At 37.6% G+C, this 21,207-nt stretch overlaps 2 protein-coding genes across 2 annotated transcripts in view; one reads left to right on the top strand and one right to left on the bottom strand.

Annotated features, from left to right (window-relative positions):
- Window positions 1–15,635, top strand: part of LOC127953152 (Na(+)/H(+) exchange regulatory cofactor NHE-RF1) — a 29,239-nt gene extending 13,604 nt beyond the window's left edge. Inside the window, exons 2-6 of the mRNA XM_052552128.1 lie at window positions 1,908–2,078; window positions 7,075–7,228; window positions 10,789–10,832; window positions 12,401–12,526; window positions 13,714–15,635. Of these exons, the coding sequence (XP_052408088.1) occupies window positions 1,908–2,078; window positions 7,075–7,228; window positions 10,789–10,832; window positions 12,401–12,526; window positions 13,714–13,860 (642 nt within the window). The 3' untranslated portion in view covers window positions 13,861–15,635. The remainder of the gene's footprint in view (window positions 1–1,907; window positions 2,079–7,074; window positions 7,229–10,788; window positions 10,833–12,400; window positions 12,527–13,713) is intronic.
- Window positions 15,636–15,876: 241 nt separating this feature from the next.
- Window positions 15,877–21,207, bottom strand: LOC127953157 (GTPase IMAP family member 9). Its single transcript, XM_052552138.1, has 3 exons — window positions 21,102–21,207; window positions 20,964–21,020; window positions 15,877–20,142 (listed from the first exon to the last, which is right to left on the bottom strand). Exons 1-3 carry the CDS (start codon window positions 21,154–21,156, stop codon window positions 19,316–19,318), a joined length of 939 nt encoding a protein of 312 aa, XP_052408098.1. The 5' UTR covers window positions 21,157–21,207; the 3' UTR covers window positions 15,877–19,315.

Genomic DNA, 21,207 nt, shown 5'->3' with positions numbered 1-21,207 from the left:
CATCTCACAGTAAACTTTAGCTACTCCATATAAACCCAATATCTGCTTGAGTTTGGGTCTCTTATAGCATGCACCTGAGAACATAATGAGGCTCAGCCATTTCAACAGATTAGAAATGAGAGGCATTTATAAATCTGTTACTCACAAAGGAGAAGCTTCACTCCATGTGGGTTTGTGCCAAAATAAAAGCTTGACAGTTAAAAAAAAATAAAAAAAATAAAAGAAAGGCATAAATGTTACTATTGTATATTTATCCTGTTAAATTAAAGAATTAGTAAATTCTTCTTCACAAAGCACAAAGCAGATTTCATCAAAAATATCTCCGAAGTTGAATAATTTGGTTGAATAATTAATGACAGAAGTTACATTTTTGGGTAGACTAACCCTTTAAAACCTTACAGTTATAGATAACATTATAATTATCAACCTTAATTCTTACTAAACAGACCTATTTAATAATTCAAAATTAAAAAATATATATCTCACAGAAAAACAAAATACTTAACATATCAGTCTTTTTTTCGAAATACGGGATATATATTATGTAACCAAATGTAGCAACGTTTCACTGATGTTTTGTATTTTAACCACTTTACACAATCCACTGTGTAGTCTGATTTATTCAAGTAGGCAGCAGTATCAGATCATGTTGTGCTGTGATTTATTTATAGATTTCAGAGTGGAGGTTCAGATGTGTCAGAAAAGCAGCAGACCTATGCATCAGGGCAGGTTACACCCCTCACAGACCGATTCGTCTACACAATGTCCACCCATCCTCAAAGTGCCGCCCAGGCCCTGTGATGGAGCGTGTGAGTTGTGCTGTGGTTCAGGGTGGATGGAGGCGGGTGGTGTTCCGCATTGTTTCTGACAGTAGAAAGCAGGTGTGGTCCACAGGAAGTCCAGCTCTTCCTGCGCTTGAGCCCGACATAGAGGAAGAACTGTGTGTAAGAGCAAGAGGACGGCTCTGCGGTCGTGTTTTTATGTGCTTAATTGTATTTGTTCATCCTGTTTTCACAGCCTCGTTTAAAAAAAATGATAATGTTAAAGTAAATATGACGCCTACCATGATTTAGGTTTACTGTACCAACTAGGAAAGTGAAACTGTTTTCACTTCTTCTTCTTATGATTAAGGGTGTGATTGCAAAACTGCCTATGTTGAAATCAGTTTTTTTTAATTCATTGTAAGGTTCTCTAGGCTAAAAATAATCAACGGCGCATTAAACACAAATAGTAGTTTGAATCACTGTCCGAAAAACTATAAAAAGACCCAACTTGCCGAACGGAGCGGAAAGGGTGTTATTTTCCTGGATGACAATGCACTGTACGTGTGCCGTGTGAGAACAGTGAGGGGCGGCCCCTAATCAGGTGACCTCATCCTGTGCGCTGTCCACTTCTGTCACATTCGGGACAAAGGGAAAACATCCTTCTGTCTGGGTCTATTCCTCTGGCCAGCAGCACACCCCAGCATGAAGGACTTTAAAGTCACATGGAAATTAGGCATTAAGTGCTCTTTTTTATGTCTTATGCAATATAATTGTGGTCGTTTGGATTTGGTCAGAGTGCAATTGTATAACACAGTCAACTAGTCTGACCAGTTAGCAATTAGTCAGGGGATAAGAGTCTTACTTACTTCAAATTTGAGCTGGTTTACCTTTTTATGTAGCTGACTTTAAAAAGTTACAAAAAATACCAGATGATCTGTCAGAGCAGTTTATGTAACCAGCCTCAGGTTTTAACAAGACCTTGTCTGATTCTGAAGTTAATGATTTCTGCTCTTTAATATACTATATAAGATGGTATCCTTTAAGATGAAGGGCACAGACATTCAGACGCCAAACTTCCTGAACTCCAGTGGCACTGCCTTGTCTTTCATTGAGCTGATGTTGTGTTTTGTGTCTGTCCCGCAGGACCTGAAGACCCAGCTCAGGCCCCGGCTATGTGTCATCGAGAAAGGCCCCAATGGCTTCGGCTTTAACCTGCACAGTGAGAAGTCCAGACCCGGCCAGTACATCAGCGCTATAGATGACGACTCTCCAGCACAGAGATCCGGCCTGAGGCCCAAAGACAGGATCATACAGGTAACATCATTGCCATGCACTTTGGGATTGCATTATTAAAATACACAATCTGCTTTCTTTAGACTTCGGCCAAAATCTGTTATTTTTGAAGCGGTTACATAACATGTGGTGAGAAAAATCTTAGGTGTTACAATAAAGCATGATAGATTTATACTTTTCCAAGTATTGCGTTATTATGACTTGGAAAAACACTGTTCCTGGAAGGGAAATTTGTACACTGTAGCATTTTTTTTAGCGTATCCTGTTCGGAACAGAGAAGCAGAGACTCATGGGAAGGAGACAAGGGCGAGGGCCATGGGATCAAGCAGATGAACCTCATGATATTTGAGAGAGGAGATCTTTTAAACAGGAAGAAATGAGTATCACTCAATGATCAAACTACTAATACGTTTCAGATTCTGTGTATTGTGTGTGTTCAGTGCAACATACAAATAGACACATTGAGCTGGATTTAAGCTTTCAGACTGTGACTAAATAGACAAATATGACTGGTTTTCTGCACTGATTCAACATTAGGTTCGCCCAGCTCTTTCTGATTAAGCGCTGCCATGAAAACACTTAGTCACAGTGTAATGAACAGGGCAGGGATGACCAAACGCAACGTGTCGTGACCCATTTGAACTTTGTATAGAATTATGCTTTACAAACCCCTGTCAGACTGCAAAATCACACCCCAAATCACACCACTGGTGAATGAGATCATAAAAACAAAAAAATTGATCACATTTTTTCTTTTTTAAGGTCCAATTCTTGCCATTAACAAATCATTAACTATAACTATTGCCCCAGTAAACTCCTTTTTAACTGATTATTAATTATTAGTAAAGTAGTTGTTAAGTTTAGTTATTAAAATTAGGGATGTAGAATATGCTCATGAATAATATGTACTTTTTACGCACAGAACTAATAAACAGCCAATATTTGTATTATAAGCATGCTAATAAGCTACACGTTAATAGTGAGAATTGGTGCCTATACTGAAGTGTTGCCAAAAAAATTTAACTAATGTATTTATATATAATATATTCCTCCACCAGTTAATTAATCCCAGTACATTAAGACAACTGTTTCATATTACAACATTTCTGAGATGTTACTGTATAAATATGGAAAGCGTGCATTATTTAATTAAAAGCACTATTTCATGCATAATTTTACAGAACAGAAATCTAAACATTGGATAAAGGAAGGTTTAAAATTCTTGTTTCATTTTGGATGCCTATTTTTATTACTCTGTAAATCATAAAATGCTCTCCAAAATAAATAAATAAACTCTTTAGGAATATACTATTATATCATTTACACAAATAGTATTTGAACGAACCCCTCCGTAAAAAACCTTTAGAATGTATCATTTCTTTTGTTTGTTTGTCTCTATGCAAAACACATTTTGAGAAAATGGCTTTTAAAGCTACAGACGCAAATATATAATGTGTATTAAAGATGTCATGTGATGTTTAGATGTTATCTGTCCGCTAGTCTGAAAGAAGACAAGTTATTAAAATATTATTTTTTTTAATACAAAATAGCCAAAAATCTAAAAAACTGACTAGTGCATGAACATGAAGTCAAGTCAAGTCATCTTTATTAATATAGTGCTTTAAACAAAATACATTGCATCAAATCAAATGAACAACAGTTCAACTGAAGAAACTGTGCAGTGTCTTACCTTAAGTTACAGTAATAAAACTGCCTTTAAATATGATATGGTCAAGCAGTAAACATGATATTATGTTATGCAGTTGCCAGACCAACACAACTATGTTGTGAAACTGTATTGTGTCAACAAACCGTTAATAATGAGTAACATACATTTTAGACACAGTATTGTCAAAATTGCTCTATTTCCAAATTCACAGCCGAACTGCTGTTTGTCCCCGAGCAGCGCACAATGGTGTTTAGTTCCTGAATCGATTCAAATGCGTACAACTTTTGTAGACAAAGTAAACAATACCGAAAATAAACCCCCGGGTAGGTGTATATTTCTGTAAGGTTTTCTCTGTCCTGTTCTTGTGCGAGTTGTAATTCTTGAGTTTGGCCGCTTCATCCGGAGCGAGAGTCACAGAAGGGCCACCAGTGAACAAGTGAAGGAAGGGAAGGAAGCAGAGGGAGGGGAGCGATGGAGGGGTCTTTCTGTTATCCCCGAGGGTCCTCCAGGCCTCATACTGTGAGCCGGGCTCTTTGTGTTGGACAGGCTGCTATTGTTCCTGCTGAGCGCACATTGTCCGTTTCCTCCACTAACAGACACACCCTCACTCCACATATAGACTGTTCCCATCTGAACATGCCAGCGCGGCCCTTTCTTCTGCTTAAAGGTGTAGTTCAGTCATGAACATTTAACACACTCTCATATCGTTTGCTGTTGCGTGAAACGCAAAATGATATGTTGTCAAACTATAAAAATGTGCAAAATGATCCATAACCGTACTAAAAAACGAGCTCCTCTATATTCCAAGTCTGGTTTGTCCTTCTTAAGTTTGCCAGCATGAATCACTGCATTCCTTGTGTTTGAACGAGGAAATCAAGCTGAAGAGGGAATGATGGCATTTCCATTTCTGAGCAGACTTTTCCTTTAAATGCCACCTGAAGCGAAACGTGCATTGGCTTCTCGCTCTTACTAATTTATTTATGTTTAATAAATCAGTGTTAATGAAGATTTAATGATGTTCGATTTTAAGTCGCTATTTTGCCCTTGACATCCTTCTCTGTTCAGTTCACAGAAAATGATCGTGTGTTTTTTGGCGAATGTGTACAGCTTCAGGGTTTGTGATTCAAAGACACAGGATATCCTTTCCTCGGACAGCAGGAAAGGAGACTGATAATATTGAAAAATGAATCCTTGCTTTGATAAACTATTTCTTTGTTGGAACAATGAAGATGTAAATAATGCACCTAAAAATACATTTAAAAATTAGGTTTAATTAAAATAATGAATGTCAATAGCTGCTGTTTACTCCTACTCCTGCTATTTATGCAGTATGTTGTATTAGGGGTGGGGGCGATATGACCAAAATATTCAATCACAATGTGAGTCATTTTATTTCTTGGTATATATATATATATATATATATATATATATATATATATATATATATATATATATATATATATATATATAGTTATTTTGCTTTAAATAAGGTCTTTATGATATCAACATGGAATTTTCATAATAACCAGTCAATATCATAAATAAGAAATGCTTCATTTATATAAAGTAATCAAATGTATAAAATTACTGCATGATCTTCGCTGTGTAGAGTAAAATGTATTTCTTATTAAAGTTACAAAAGCAATTTAGTCAAAAGCAGTGAGAGATTTTCTCTCTTTTGCTGTTTGAGTAACATGAATGACAGACAGCAGAAATATTAGACTGCTGACACGCTAAGAGCTGCCCAGATCCAATAATACTGGTACAAGTGTTTACTTTCTCAGCTTTTTTTTTGTTTCCACTCACTATGTTTACGAGGATACTTGTGAAGATGGTCATTTTGACCCATAAAAGTGTGTGCATTTAACTGTTTAGAGTCAAAAAAAGCGGTGAAAATGACTGTTCAATACTCCTGCGATCTTTGAGCACCATCTTCATGTGTGCGCTTCTCCCTGACAGTGCTCAAAAACAGTCTCTCAGACAGTTCACATACAGTATAGAACTGCTTTTTGGTATAATATTATTTTAAGATATATCACACTTGTAACACTAAAAAAAGTACTGTTTGCTGCACTTCTTGCACATTCACAGAAAACAGCGTACTTCCACTTAAATAAGGTGGATAGTATACTACTGTTTGAATGATATATTGTTGCATACAGTACTATATACTCAGTATACTCTAAGCAATTTGCTATAATCCAGTAACTTTTTAACACTTAAAGCTGCAGTAGGTAACTTTTGTAAATATATATGTTTTACATATTTGTTTAACCTGTCATTATGTCCTGACAGTAGAATATGAGACAGATAATCTGTGAAAAAATCAAGCTCCTCTGGCTCCTCCCAGTGGTCCTATTGCCATTTGCGGTTACGGACCACTCCCGGTAAGAAACAACCAATCAGAGCTGCGGTCTGTAACTTTGTTTGTGTTCAATATGTAGAAAAATGTACATAATAAGCGAGTACACCATGAATCCATTTTCCAAACCGTGTTTTTGGCTTGTCCTGAATCACTAGGGTGCATTTATAATAAGTGTTTATATTCTGAATATTTTAGATTGCTTCGGGGGTACCGCGGCGGAGTAACCCAGTACCTTTGTGATTCTTCATAGACATAAACAGAGAGAAGTAGTTCCGGCTACGATGTTCTTCCGCAAGACGCAAGCAGTTCTGTTTATTAACCGCTAGAGCGTCAAAAGTTACCAAACACAGCTTTAAGGCATAGTTCAACCAGAAAATGTGAATTCTTTAATTACTTATTTTCATTTTTTTTTCCAGACCCAAAAGACTTATGTCAAATTATTCAGACACCAGATATAATTATTGATATCTTTTGACTAGTGGGTGCAGGACACTACAGTTCATTTATGTTAGTGAAGAAAGCAAAATAAAGTAAACTGTGACAGAAATTTGTGACCAAAAATTATTCAGACACTTTGACCTGACCATGTTTTGCTCCAGTGTTTTTCTTTAATTGCTAATGCAACATTTGTACGCTACAGACTGAACAATGTAAAAATGTAAATGTAAAATATAATTGGTTGACCTAAATTGGTATCATCTAATTGTGCACTCACATTTAACAGCTGACCGCTATTCAACTTAATTCATTACATGCCTTTCTATCAACGTTAGCTGACATTATTAAGATGAATTTGTTATGACACAGTTCTTGTCATATGTTATAATCATTTTCTACACTATAGCGAATAAACTGTGAGAACTTATGATACTGTATGTAAGGTGTCTGAATAAATGTTGGTTTGACTGTATTCTTTTAAGGTGTGAGTCATTCAGTCCAGCATGTGTCTCTGTGTCTTCAGATGTGTCATTGTTTGTTCTCAGGTCAGCGGGGTTTCGGTGGAGGGGAAGCAGCACGCTGAGGTGGTGGCCGCTATTAAAGCCGGGGGTGACAGCACGACACTCTTGGTCGTAGATCCAGACACCGATGCGTTCTTCAAGAAGTGTCGAGTGACGCCCACTGCAGAACACCTCACAGGTACAAACCAAACTCTCACCTGACACTAAATGAAGAAGATTTCAGCAGGTTTGCCTCTTGGTGGCGCCTGACACTGAGTCATTGTTCGGCAGGGGTCACTCGGGCTTGCTTGGCTACTTTCACTCGGGTATCTCTCACTGTGCTGGTTTTGGGTTTCCTATTAAGCAATTTAGTTTGTCTGTCTCATTGTGTCACTCAGTGCCAAGGGTCTCCAGTGAAAGCGCATTGCCAACAGCAGCCATGGAAACCAAGAGTGTGTGTGTGTGTGTGTGTGTGTGTTTGACACAACTAGATTAGTCATGAGTGAGCGGAGATGCAATGTTTACTCATGTTATTTACCAAGCATGCGTTTGGCTTCAGCACAGTGGAAACTTTACTTAGCTGCTATCACATTTGATCAGTTCCATCGCATACAGACTCCATCTGTTCGAGCGAAAACGGGAGGACTGACCGGACGAATGCTTTCAGACGTCTCAGGTGTTGCTGTTCTCACTCCGAGTCATTTTATACTCATGCCCGGTCTGTTTTCTGCCAGAATCACTCTCTTATCTGAGTTTCGGTGTGAATGGTTTCTTTTTCAGTTCACAGTCAGGCTGTGGGATTATCTGACAGAACTGCATTGTCTCAGACAGTGGAAAAAGTGCAGTAGACAACGCTGTCTCACAACTACTTCGTATGTATTTTACAAGGTGGTTAATTCTTACAGCCTCACTCGTGCAATTTTGTACGTTTTTCTGTGAGGGGTAGGTTTAGGGGCGTGGCCAATCGTTCGAATTTGCCACCAAGCGAAATATGTACGAATTGCTGTGAGATCAGGTTGCAGTATATTGTATATTTTTACATTTTATTGTTGTTATTATTTGTTATGTTTTGAATTAAAGATTTTAAAATCATAATATGATAAAAAACACGTTAAACTGAGACTTTTTCATTTATTATCATCTGACAATGGCTAGTGTGTGTCTGTGTTCATTGAGAAATACTTACATTATTGATCAATGTTTTTTTAAATATTATACATGCATCTCATATCAAAGTACAATGCATCGTACAATGCATGGACAAGTGTAATATCATTTATTTGAAGATAATGTTATCACTACACAAGAGCAAATAAATACTTCTATGAGCTCATTACACTTTTAAAGGAGTATATCTGATGGTAATACAATGGTACATATAGCATGATAGACCTACTGGAATTTATGTACCATAATATTTCCATTTATGATACTTTGTGGTGCTGTGTTGTATGTGACATGTATAGTGTGAAGAGTCGAGGTGAGTCTATCTTTGGAAACCTAGTAATAAATTGGTTGGGTAGTGGTTACGATATTGGGTGGAACTATGAGGAGTAGCTGTTTGCGATGCTGATAAAGTACTTCAGTAGTGATATAACTGCATATATTTGTAAACATTTCATTGACTTATTGCATTGACTATGCCATAATAACTTTCTGCTGTAAAATTTTTTTACACTGCCATTCAGAGGTTTGGAGTCCGTAAGATTTTGCACTGATTTTGTAGAAAATGTGTTAATTCCAATGAATTTTAAATGTGTAAAATGAAACTGCTGTACTATTATTGGTAGCGGAAGGCACAATTCATAAATACTGAGCAAACAAACACTCACACGTTGTAGTTCTTCATAAATCTCTAAAGATTTGAGGAGTTTCTCCTCATGGCTGATCACACTAAACTGAAAAGCTCTTTCAGGCAATTAAACGGTTTCAGTCAGATTATTCCAAATCACTTCAGTCGAATTGGCCGTGTTAAATATAGCATAATAAGATACTACTCCTACACTGTCTCTGCAGTATATAGTTTGCAACGCTCTCCAAATGATCATCCGTTTCCAGTGAGACAAATGAAACAGAATTAATCTTTTTAAACATCTATTTGAATGGAAAGCCTAAATATGCTTCTACAAAATTTTATTATGTATGTAAACTGGAAGCCAGGTCATATGCCAACAATTTTGCATAGAACATTGCCTATTATTTCTTCTAGTGTTTTTGCAAATGTGTAGGCAGTATATGTGCACTGTACTGTATGTATACTGTGCAGTATTCAGTAGTAAGCTAGGATTCTGTTTTCCACACTGTTTACTGTTTTCTTTTCTCTCTCTCTGTGTGTAACATAAGTAAGAATTAATGCACACTTTTTCATATTCAAGTCCTTTACAGTGCATTGAATTCTGTGATAATGCAGCAAGTTATGAATGTTTCTTGGTGACATAAACATTAAAAATTCTGTACAGACACAAACGGCTAATGCTAACATGTTTACAATAGAATACTTTCAGTTGTAACCCAGCATGCAGCTGTACAGCACCACAGATACATGTTTAAAACATGCTACAGTCACGCTTGTTTTGGAAAGTATAACCCTAACACTCTGGATGTGTTAGCATGTGACTAAACTGCTTATTGTATCTTCCCAGCCTACTAGGGCTAAAAGTAATAGCCCTAAATAGGGTTAGACACCATATTCAATTTAATGTGGATGAAAACAAGACTGTGAGGGAAAGACATATGGTCTTTACAATGGCACTCACTGTATAAAGGTCCTAGATTATGTAATTAGATTATGTAATTTTGCAAGTACTTTTACAACTGTTTGATGGCGTTTTTAATGAGCTGAACAGTTGATATGTTGTTAAACAACAGTACAATCCATTGAATGCACTGTACTTCGTTTTCATTTCTGTCAAACATTAATAAAAAAACATAACTACATAACTACTGTTAATGCCAGTATAAAAATCCTCTTTCTAAGGCAGCATCCTAATTTAAATAGAGGCTCTTAAGTGACTAATTTGAAACCATATTGATAGGCAGCAACTCTGTCATACAAATAGCACATGTTGGCTGAAATTAGCGTGTTGCTAAGCTAATGCTTTGATTCTCTAGTAACTATAAAATGCACAAATAATGAGTACAATATTCAATTTTCTATACTTTAATTATTCTTACTTGAATATTCTGGTGTTTAATTTTGGTGTTAATTATGTTTTAATGATTATATCTTGGATTTATTTCCCTGTGTTCATCATAAGGCATAGTGTGATCGCCTTCTGTGTGCATTTTACATGTACACTATCATGCCAATCCTAGTGAGAAAGAAGTATGCTTAAATGTATTGAATGTGCACTTTAACTTAACAGTAAGTGTGTGTAAAAATACTCTTTTTAAAAGTGTGTGCACTTTTCCTTTTTCACAAGCAAGTCTCGGCAGATCTCTACATACATCCTTTGTCTCTCATGTCAGTTGATTTGTGAATGTGTAATCCAGGATGAAGGCCTCTAGATTTTGTTCCCTATTGTATTTCAGGGTTGGGCAGGTATCCAGGTACCATCGCTCTCACCACGGTGATGATGCTCATCTGAATAATAAATGAAGTACATACCTGTTGTACCGTATGTAACAGAGTCCACATCTCCTCACTGCAACCCGAGAAGGAGTGAATGTCATACTAGCTCTTCTGTGCTGGAGAAAGTGTCCCATCTGAAGGATGCAGATGTACTAGGTCTGACCTGTTCTGCTTCTCTCTGCCCGCAGGAGCGCTGCCTGAACCTGTGGTCAACGGAGACATGGAGGACAAGGTACGACAACAACTCTGATGATAGAATACTACAGTAGCAGGCTGCATTTAAGGAATAGTTCATCCAAAAATGTTTAATTAGTTTCTTCCTTCTGTTGAACCTAAAAGAAGATATTTTAGAAGATAGTAAATAGAGTACAAGGACACTGAGATCTCTTTTGTTTCTCAGTTTTCAGAAAAGTGCACTTACCAGATTGGGTAAGTGCTCTTTCCTAAATAAATACAGCATCCTGAGTTGTTTGTGTTGACCTGCGTCTGAACCTAGGTTCTCACAGCAGAAAAAACACTGCAGCGAGGTCAATGGAGACCTTTGCATGATTTGATGCCTGTTATTAAAATGTTAGCATATTGTTTAGTGAAGTCAGCTCTCTAGACAAATGTCTGTGGCTGTATTAAATGCAATTATTTCTGATTACGCCAGTGATAAGTGGTCAATGCATGAAAGAAGCCCATTAGAGATTGAAGATGCATCTCTATTCAGAGTTTTCAGTCTCTATTCAAACGGGTTTTAATGTTTTCAGTCTGGCTTATTCTAAAAGACCTCCGTCATTAACCGGGAGTAATTTGTATTACTTTGGTCTGAAATGTGTGAGTTAGTGGCATACAGTAGAGATTTCTTGACTGCATGCAGTGCAAGTGAAGAGCAAGACAGTGTTTTATTGACCATAATCCTGAGAGATCAGTGTAGCCTGTCTCTCCCACTGAACAGAAAAAACAAGGTTATCTCACAAGACTTTTTTTCTCATAAGAAATTAATAAGGGCTTTAGAAGTACTAATAAACAGCCAATATCTTTATGTATATACCATATTTACATAAAGATTTCAATGATTACATTCTTATTCGAATATCCAGCTCAAATCACACCCTGCTTAAAGTTGTTTATTTTCCACCGGGCCATATTAAGTGTGATGTTTCTCACATTATGCCACCACAATGAAACATAAGGGACACAATCATGATATATCTGTATGTTTCTGTGGCAGGTGCAGTTTCACTGAGAGACACAGACTGGCTTGTGCTGTATTTGTTGCCACTAGAGAAACAATGACTTGCGGTATTGACACTAATATGCAACACACTCCAGCATACAGACAAAAATAAGTATTTATTATATATAAATAAAATAGGCAGAATACATGTCCATGGCCTGTAAGACTTATTTTCAGCTTGGCTGATACATAAATTCACCATTTTTCAATGACATGAGCAGATCAGGTGTCAGGCGTCTTCTCATTGCTTGAGTTGGTAAGTTTAGAGACTGTGGGGATGGTTTCTCTAAAGAGGATTGTGGGGGAACGTAAGGGCCTCTGGGTGGCTAATGGGTGACGTGTCAGATGTAGCTGGCAGGAGGGAATAAGGGGGCGCTGTCACCTGTCAGAGGAGCAGTGCTGATGCCTGGCTAATGGTGCCCACTCGTACAGTTAATGAAGCTCAGTCTCCAGCAGCCTGAGGTCAGCCCACACACCGCAGCTGACGCTCAGCACTTTACCAGCTCAAGTCTGACCCCTAGAGCACACAGCCGAGCACTGAGCCTCCTGACTGTTTACTGAAACTGTCTGCTGTTCAGGTTAACGGAAATGTGGCCAAAGAGGTGGAGCTGAAGGACTCGAAGATATCAATCAGTCCGTCTCCATCCAACGCATCCTCCACCGCCTCCCTCACGACTCCGCCCACTGGGACTCCGCCCCCTGAGGTGAGACTGACCTATGATGTTCACAATATGCTAATTTTCTACATAAACAGAAAACCCAGGTGACCTGTTACAACAGGTGACAAAATATTCAGAATACTACAGAGCACACTGCATACTGGGTATTCAATCCCATAATGCAATGTGCTCAACCTGAACTTTTTCAGGTAAAGTTCAGTTATTTTATAACGGTTCATTCCTGGATGGCAAATGAAGTAGAAGTAATTTCAGGCACGATTTTTAATGACTTTTTGTTGCCATATTTGACCAAATTGCCAAGCTTTAAGACATTTTTACAGCAATAAATAAATAATTTATATATATCTGTGTGTGTATATATATATATATATATATATATATATATATATATATATATATATATATATATATATATATATATATATATATATATATATATATATGTGTGTGTGTGTGTGTGTGTGTGTGTGTGTGTGTGTGTGTGTGTGTGTGTGTGTGTGTGCGCCACTCACAGAATCAAATATGCATTATGTTTTATACTTACAATTAAGAAGCATACTTTAAGTTCAAAGATTTTCCAAATATACTTCATATAGTAAGTATACTAATATCAGTGTACTGGAAGTAAACTTGTACTGTACTGTACATGTACTATTTCAGTATTTCTGGGGACTAAATTTACCTATTTTTTTGTTTATAAAAGTATTCTTTGCCATGTATTTCAAGTTTTTTTGTTTGTAGTGGAATTATATTGTGTACTGTACTGTTGTATTACTAGATATTGTTAATTTGCTAGCTATGTGCTTCGAGCCCACTTTTTAGTTCATGAAATTATTGAAGCATGCTCTCATTGATCTACTACTTTAGAAGTTTTTATACTGCAAGTACACTTGTACATGCTTAAAGAAATTTTTCATGAATAAACATAATGTGACTGTGTGACAACAATCTAGCATACTACTGTTTGGCATTAACCATTGCGTTACATAAGCAGCTGGTATTCTATTTCAAACATAGCATCACATTTTCTGAAAGTACCCAAATAAACGTCAACCTTTATCGAATATTGAAATCATTTCTGGCTTCATAATTGTTTTGATTGAGAAAACGTATTGGTCAAGTGCAAGTATCCCACTGTCATTTGAGGACATGCTTGTATTAGACTCTGAAAAGGTTATTCATGAGTTTCTGTTTGTTTGTCATCCTCTCAGACTCTGGAGCCGTCCATCATAGCTGCCATCCCAGAGCTCAATCTGTCCCTGCAGCAGGTGAAAGAGCGCGCCCACCAGAAACGCTCCAGTAAGAGAGCTCCCCCCATGGACTGGAACAAGAAAAATGAACTCTTCAGTAACCTATAGACCTCCGATCATCCATCCGTCAGCTCTGTTTAAGACTTGATAAAACAGAGCAGATCTTAGAATGAAGTTAAAGTCATCAATGAAGTAGGCTCACTATGAAGTATGCACAGTGTGTATATGTACACACAGATTTATATCTATATGAATTATGTATATGAATTACTAACAGATTATATTAGGCTGCATCTGCTGTGGGGAAAATGCAATGTAACATTCTACAACTGTGATGTATTACAATCATTGGCTGTGTTCAGAATGGAGTACTAACTTACTGTAATATTACTGCTCCCTGTATAGAGTCGAGTGAAACACAAGCAGGAATGCTGTTGTGCACACAGTGCTATGTTATACTGTCGTCACATAAAAATTACTTTGCATGTTTAATTTAATGAGCAGCATATCAGTTATCATCAAATTAATTCAGTTTTGTGTAAATATGTTATGGTTTTTTTTGGGGGTTTTTTTTGTAGGGTTTGGCAGTTTGATTAAACAGCAGGTAAAAGCTCGTGCCTGTAGTTTCAGTTCATTCAAAATGGAAAGCCAAGTCACACTGCATTGTGGGATACATTACTTCAGCATCTTAACAAACTGTGTACAATATACATTACATAGTAATATTATGTTAGTATGCTATTGCCTATTCTGAACAGAGCCATGTGACAGATCCTAATCGAGCATATGTTTGTCATTGAGCAGATTTGATTCTGCTGTGTTTGTGCGTTCAAGGAGTTTTGTTTCTAGCTGGATTTCTGACTGATTTTGTGTAAGCAGCTCTCAGTCTTATTTCTTGACCACTTCTGTTGGGAATCGTTTCATTGTTTTATAATGAAGGACCACATGAAGAGTGGATAGAAGTGAATCCTGAACTCCTGACTATCAGCCAATGAGTGTGTTTGATGATTTTAAATGACTGAACGTCTGTAGAAATCACACTTTCTGTTATAAACAGATAGAGTGGTGCCCAAAATTCTGAGATTTCCACACTGAAATCTAATCCACAATCAATATCTGGTTTTCTTTGACACCTGCTATATATTTTTTTCTATGCAGTGAGTTGAGCACTTAAGTTTTGACATGGCTTCCATAATCTGCACTTCTGATCACTGCAGTGTCATGTCCTACTGTATATGTGTGCACAAGTGAATGTTATTTCTATATGTAACAACACAGATTTTTATTTTTTTTCACTTTTTGCAGTTATTGCAAAACCACTGCATTTCTGCAATGCTTTATACATATAATGTTAAATGGTCACAAATGATTCCATGAAGTCAAAGTCCTCTTTCTTGCCACTGTATTCGATGGATGACATAACACGGCTTTATCCACCCTTTCCTGCCATAATTAGCGTCTCTTCTCCAAAGTTGGTTCTAAGTGTCTTCTGGATGAGGTCTTTCAGCTCCTTTAGTTTCATCTCACTCACTTAATTTTTTTTCTATATCACCTGTTTGCTGCTCGTTCAACACAGGAACATCTGCATCCAGCTTCACTTCTACAATGAACTGGGCATCCACATCGTCTTTACAGTAGCTCCCATTTTTCCATCATCATTAGCTTCCTAACACTAGCTGTCTCTGGGTTCCTCTTCAGACAGTATTGTGCACATCCTAAAAACATTGTTGGCAAGCTGGGAGAATTGGCATTTTGCTGCTGTTCTGTTGACTTTAAGGATACAGCTAAAGTTATGCTTTTCACTTCTTTATACTACAGCAAATAAGATATTTTAAATCACTGTGTAACTAAACCTTACAAATAAATACAATCACTACTAAAAATTCAGCCCATGTTCAAATAATGAAAAAAAAAAGCAAAACGCAAAAAAGTTAAAAATATGAGTAACACTTTAAGTTTCATTACTACTGGCTCTGCACAGCGCATCGGGAATCTCATTTTCAGAGCCTCTTAAATTATGAAGATCAAGATTATACTCTTGCGCAATTAATGCCCATCACATCAAGTGTTGATTGTAATTAAACATCTGGGCAGGGAAGGTTAAGGGGTTACCTCCTGTGCAAACTTCAAAATAAGAAAGCAAGAGTCTCTTTCTCGATGGTACTATAGCGCCTCTGATAGGATGTAAACTTTTTTAAAAATAGGAGACACCACATTCACCTTCTTGCCATAACCCTGCACCTGCCCCTGTGGCACTAGCATCCAACTGCAGTGTAAATGACTTTTCCAAACTAGGGGCCAAGGGTCGAGGAGCATTACACAACAGGTTCTTCTTTGCATCAAAAGCTAGTGAACAGTCACGGTCCCAGATTTATTTCTTTTAATTCATGTAGTACACAATTGTCAGCATTTAAAGTCAGCAAATCTGCAGTCAACTTACTGAACACACTCTCTTTACACTTTAACATGTTCTTCCCACGTACCGCACTTGAACAGACAACATCTATGTAGACCTCGTAGAACCTTGTACTGCATAAAGTGATCTGGTATCACAAACGGAGAAATTTCAGGGGCATGGGAAGTGAGAGGGACTTGCCACTAGCCCTTAAGAGATCTAACTTAGATGCAAAGGTAGCGGAGCCCACCCTGCCTACACTATCAACCACTCATCGCAACGGGAACGAATCTGCTTTGGTGACTCTATTCAACTTATGGTAGTCTGTGCAGAAATGATAAGATGAGTCTGGCTTTGGCACCATAAACAGGGGGAACTACACAGGCTTTGACTGGGCATGGCAATATTGTGACACAACATGTACTCAATCTCCTCTTTCATTATTGCATGTTTATTCGGGTTAACTCTATATGCATTTTGTTTATTCGGCAGAGAGTCACCCACATCAATATCATGAGTTAGCGCTGAAGTTCTGCCTGGCATGGCAGCAAACAGTGAAGGGTACTTGTCTATCAACTGCAAATTGTTCTTTACAAAACTCTTTACCTGGGCAGTTTGTCAGATAGGAAAGAGTGTTTGGCAAGTCTTGCAGAATCACTGAATCTTTAAGTTCCTCAATAACTGTAGTTTTTGACGGGGACCAAATTCTGCCAATGATACCAAGCCAAGGCCACTGAACTATATATTTATTTATTTTCATTAAAATTGTTATATTATTGTTGGTTTAATTAAAATAATCAAAAGATGATCACAAGATAAATATCCAGATTTTTTACCCCAATTGTCTGATTTTGACCAAACTGACACCGTGTGTTCCACGCAGATAAAAAGTATATTTTCCATGTAGTTTTCATCCTAATCACCCGTGACAGCGACACCAGATAATAAATTACACGGAATTCTGTTTTAGAAATGGTTTTTATTTTCTGTGACGTCGGTATGCACTTTTCTGCGACGTCGGTATGCACTTATACGGACATACGGTGCAACACTCCCAATGCGGCTAACATTTGTGTGAATTTTTTTAATGTAAAGTTTGACCCTTGATCGGTTTGAATCTTTTGGGCAACCCAAATGTAGTGCAAAACTCCACAAGAGCCTTTATCATAGCAGGGGATTTAATTGTGCGCAAAGGAACTGCTTCAGGGAACCTGGTGGCAGTGGACATGATATTCAGCACGTACTGGTAACCACTTTTAGTTTTAGGAAGTGGACCTACCCAGTCTAATATTAACCGTCCAAATGGTTCAGCCATCACAGGCACAGGATTTAGAGGAGCACATGGGGAGCACATGTTTGTCAGATCAAAGCAACACTCTTTTCTCTCTTGCAAACACATATGCGTCTGTCTCGCTGACTTTGTATGCGCTCTAAACTCACACCTCAGGGACCAGTTCCGAGAATAGCGGCTTTAATGACGTTATAATTGAGAGAGTGCTCTATTGGTAATCCAAAAAAATCCTTACCTGTCAAACTACATTGCAACAATGATGCCCACATATCATTCGGCCATTTAAGCTTACCTGCGTCGTACACACAAGCACTAAAATATGCATCAACCTCAGACTCGTGAAAGGGAGGCACGAGCTTGATGTATTCACTGACATCAAATTCCTGAGCATCCCTTACATTCGAGACTACAGGAGAAGACACGGGGGAAGAAACAGAAGTAAAGAGAGGTCTGGAGCATGAAGAACTTCAAAAGAAATGGGATCCACCTCCTTACAAAACTTTTCCACTTAAATAAGTTACAAAACAGCTGAAACACTCTGCTCAAAACACTTAACAGCTTTACCTTCTCACTACAAGAAAAGCATTGTGCCCATGTTTTAGCTTAATTGAGTACATGCGTATCTTGAGTCCGTATAAATGTTCACCTATTTCCCTTCTGCTAGTCTGCATGCTAAGATATAGTCTATTGCATATGCTTCAATTAAGTTACCATCCAGGCATACAATTGTGTAGCCACAAAAATATACGTCGTCTGATGGCCCTTCTCCCCATCCCCCGAAGGTATATCCAATTGTCTAGTATTACAGGACAAATTCAGTCAAGCAATGCAATGCAAGAACAGCTAGATTTTTCACTTTAGTGGGCTTAATAGTTAAATTGGCTGTTGTTAACAGGATTGCCTCATACCCCAAGTCTTCGTGTTGTAATATGTTGAGTATTCAAATTGCCCTGAGCAATTGTATCTAGTTGCTTAGACAAAAAGGCAACTGGCCGACAATTTGCACAATACTCTTGCACCAGGACCCCCATAGCATAGTCTCTCTCATGTGCAAATGCTACAGTTTATTATACTGTGAAAGGCCCAGTGCAGGGGCCGTTGTGATAGCTCGTTTAAGGCTGTTGAAATGCACCATAGCATCATCAGTTCAGTTCAGTTTGTGATCAATGTGCAGTCTCAGCTGCTTGTTGTGCACAGTTTCAGATTTTCTAATGAGATGCATTTCTGTCCCTGAGAGATCACATGACCCATGTAGGGGACCTTCTTGGAGCCTCCAACTAGTGCCGTTGACTTTCCTCACAGAATTGTTATTTTATAAGGCGATTGAGTGTTTTTTGTGTCCATAACACATTAAGCATATCTTCCTGTTTACAGTGGGTGCAAATACACCGGAAGCAGACTCTTTCAGTTTTTTTGCTGTTCTTTTTAACAATGCATGTGCATATTATGTGTTTGTTTGTAGAAGTATGGCATAAAGTTTTGTGCTGGTTAAATAAATCCATCACATCCTGCTAATTCCGAAATGTGTTCTGTTTTATTTTTGCAGGAAAACATCAGTATCTATGCACTTTCACACTGATCACATGCATCAAAATAACAAAAAAAATGTAATAATCAATTTCATGTTGTGGTTACATTTCATTATTGTTTGACACATACTAGACACATACTTTCTAGAGTCATCAACTACAAAAACAAAGCAAGCAAAGTAATTTATTTAAATGCTTTAAAACATTAAAAGAAGCTGGAAACAATAGCTGGAAAAGATCATTTTCATTTCTCATTCATGTTGAGGACATGCTTATATTAAAACATATCAGATTATGAAAGACATATCTGAGTATTTATGTTCTGAAAAGAGTTTAGCTATTTTTAGGCTAATTTTCCTTTTTGTTTTGCTGGACTTTGTCCACGACCAGTTTCACACCCATTCCCACTCCAGCTGCAGCTCCAGCTCCGATTAAAACAACAGGAAGAGCAACGGCCACCTCTGTTACTCCCAGGATGACCCCTCCTGTCACTGCTGCTCCCGTTCCTATTGCTGATCCAACCGCTAATGCCGCATCTTTGACCTTTTTTATCGTCTCCTTTCTCCTAATCTTCTTTTGAGCTTCTTCAAACATCACGTTAGTGTAATATCTTCTTCCATTTTGGGTCATTCTGTCAATCTTCTCCAGCAGCTCGGTGACTTGAGTGCGGTTCCTCATGTCGTTATTGTTGAATGCGTGATATCTTCCACCGCAGCACTCTATAAGTCTCTTCAGATCCTGGCTTCTTGCTATATACTGCTGCAAAGATCTGCCTCTCAGTTGATCTGCTCTGGTGAACAGGATGATGTTGTGGTGCACAGCACCTTCTCCGAAGTTCTGCTGAATCAGTTCCACTGTGTTCATCTCCTCCGCTGTGAATCTCGCGTCCAGATTGATGACCAGCAGGAACGCATGAGGACCAGGAACAGAAAGCTCAACACACTTCTCCAAGTGTGCCTTCATTTCTTCTTTAGTCAGCGATCCACAAAACCCTGGCGTGTCAACCACACAGACTCTTCTTCCTCCTTCATTCACAAAACCACTGCTGCATTGTGTTGTAACCCCCACAGGTGAGGGCTCAGACTCGAACAGCTCCCGTCTCAGGATTGTGTTTCCTGTCGCACTCTTGCCTGTTCCAGTCTTCCCCACCAGAATAATCCTTATGTCATGGTTCTCTGCAAATCAAGAAATATAATTCAAACAGCATTTGCAAAGTCCTGAAACTTTGAAGAAATAAGAAATAAAGCTATAAGTGTTTTAAAATACAAATGAAATCAGCCAGGTGACAACTGGGCAAATTCACTAAGACAAAATTGGGTAACACTTTAGAATAAGGTTCCATTAGTTAATGTTAGTTAACTACTTTCATTAACATGAACTAAGCAAGAACAATCCTTCTACAGCATTTATAAGTCTTAGTTCATGTTAATTTCAACATTTACTAATGCATTATTTAAATCAAAAGTTGTGCTTGTTAACATTAGTTAATGCACTGTGAATTACCATGAACTAACAATGAATAACTGTATTTTCATTAACTAACATTAACGAAGATGAATAAATACAGTAATAAATGTATTATTCATTGTTTGTTCATGTTAATTAATACATTAACTAACATTAACTAATGGAACCTTATTCTAAAGTGTTACCCAAAATTGCACCATTTATTACCTTGTTAATATTGATTTGCTAAATGAACTTTAGAAAAAAAATAAATGAATAGGTCTAGACTAAAAACGCATTTATGTTCACATGATCTTTTAAATTAGTCAGGTTACACTCATCCCATAAAAAAATGCCTGTTTGGTGCATATGCCTCAATATTTTTTTCTCTGTAATTCATCCTTAAAAAGTATTCCAATCTTGAGCTATTCTGTGAATTATTCATGAATTGCCAGTCCACATCCTAATAAAACATATTAAGGGGTTTGCAGAGTGCATATTGTATTGTACAATGGCAGCATGACTGTGACGTATTTAATAATCTACTTACGGAATAAGAAATTTGAGTGGAATGACTCTTCAGTGAAATCATTTTGTAGTAATGACTCTGTGGGGAGGAAAACATTATTTACATTCACACTCATTACATAACTACTAAAAAAGTCATTTGAAATAGTAAATCACTTACCGTTATCACTCATTTGTGATCTTGTCTCTTGCTCCACTTTGTGTCTGAGGCACATTAAGCACAACTTCCTGTTTTACACTGGGTGCAAATACACCGGAAGCATCTA

Source organism: Carassius gibelio, chromosome B3 (genome assembly GCF_023724105.1).
Source record: "Carassius gibelio isolate Cgi1373 ecotype wild population from Czech Republic chromosome B3, carGib1.2-hapl.c, whole genome shotgun sequence".
Taxonomy (NCBI): domain Eukaryota; kingdom Metazoa; phylum Chordata; class Actinopteri; order Cypriniformes; family Cyprinidae; genus Carassius; species Carassius gibelio.
Note: the sequence above shows the minus strand (reverse complement) of the source record. Positions and strands in the feature narration are given on the sequence as shown.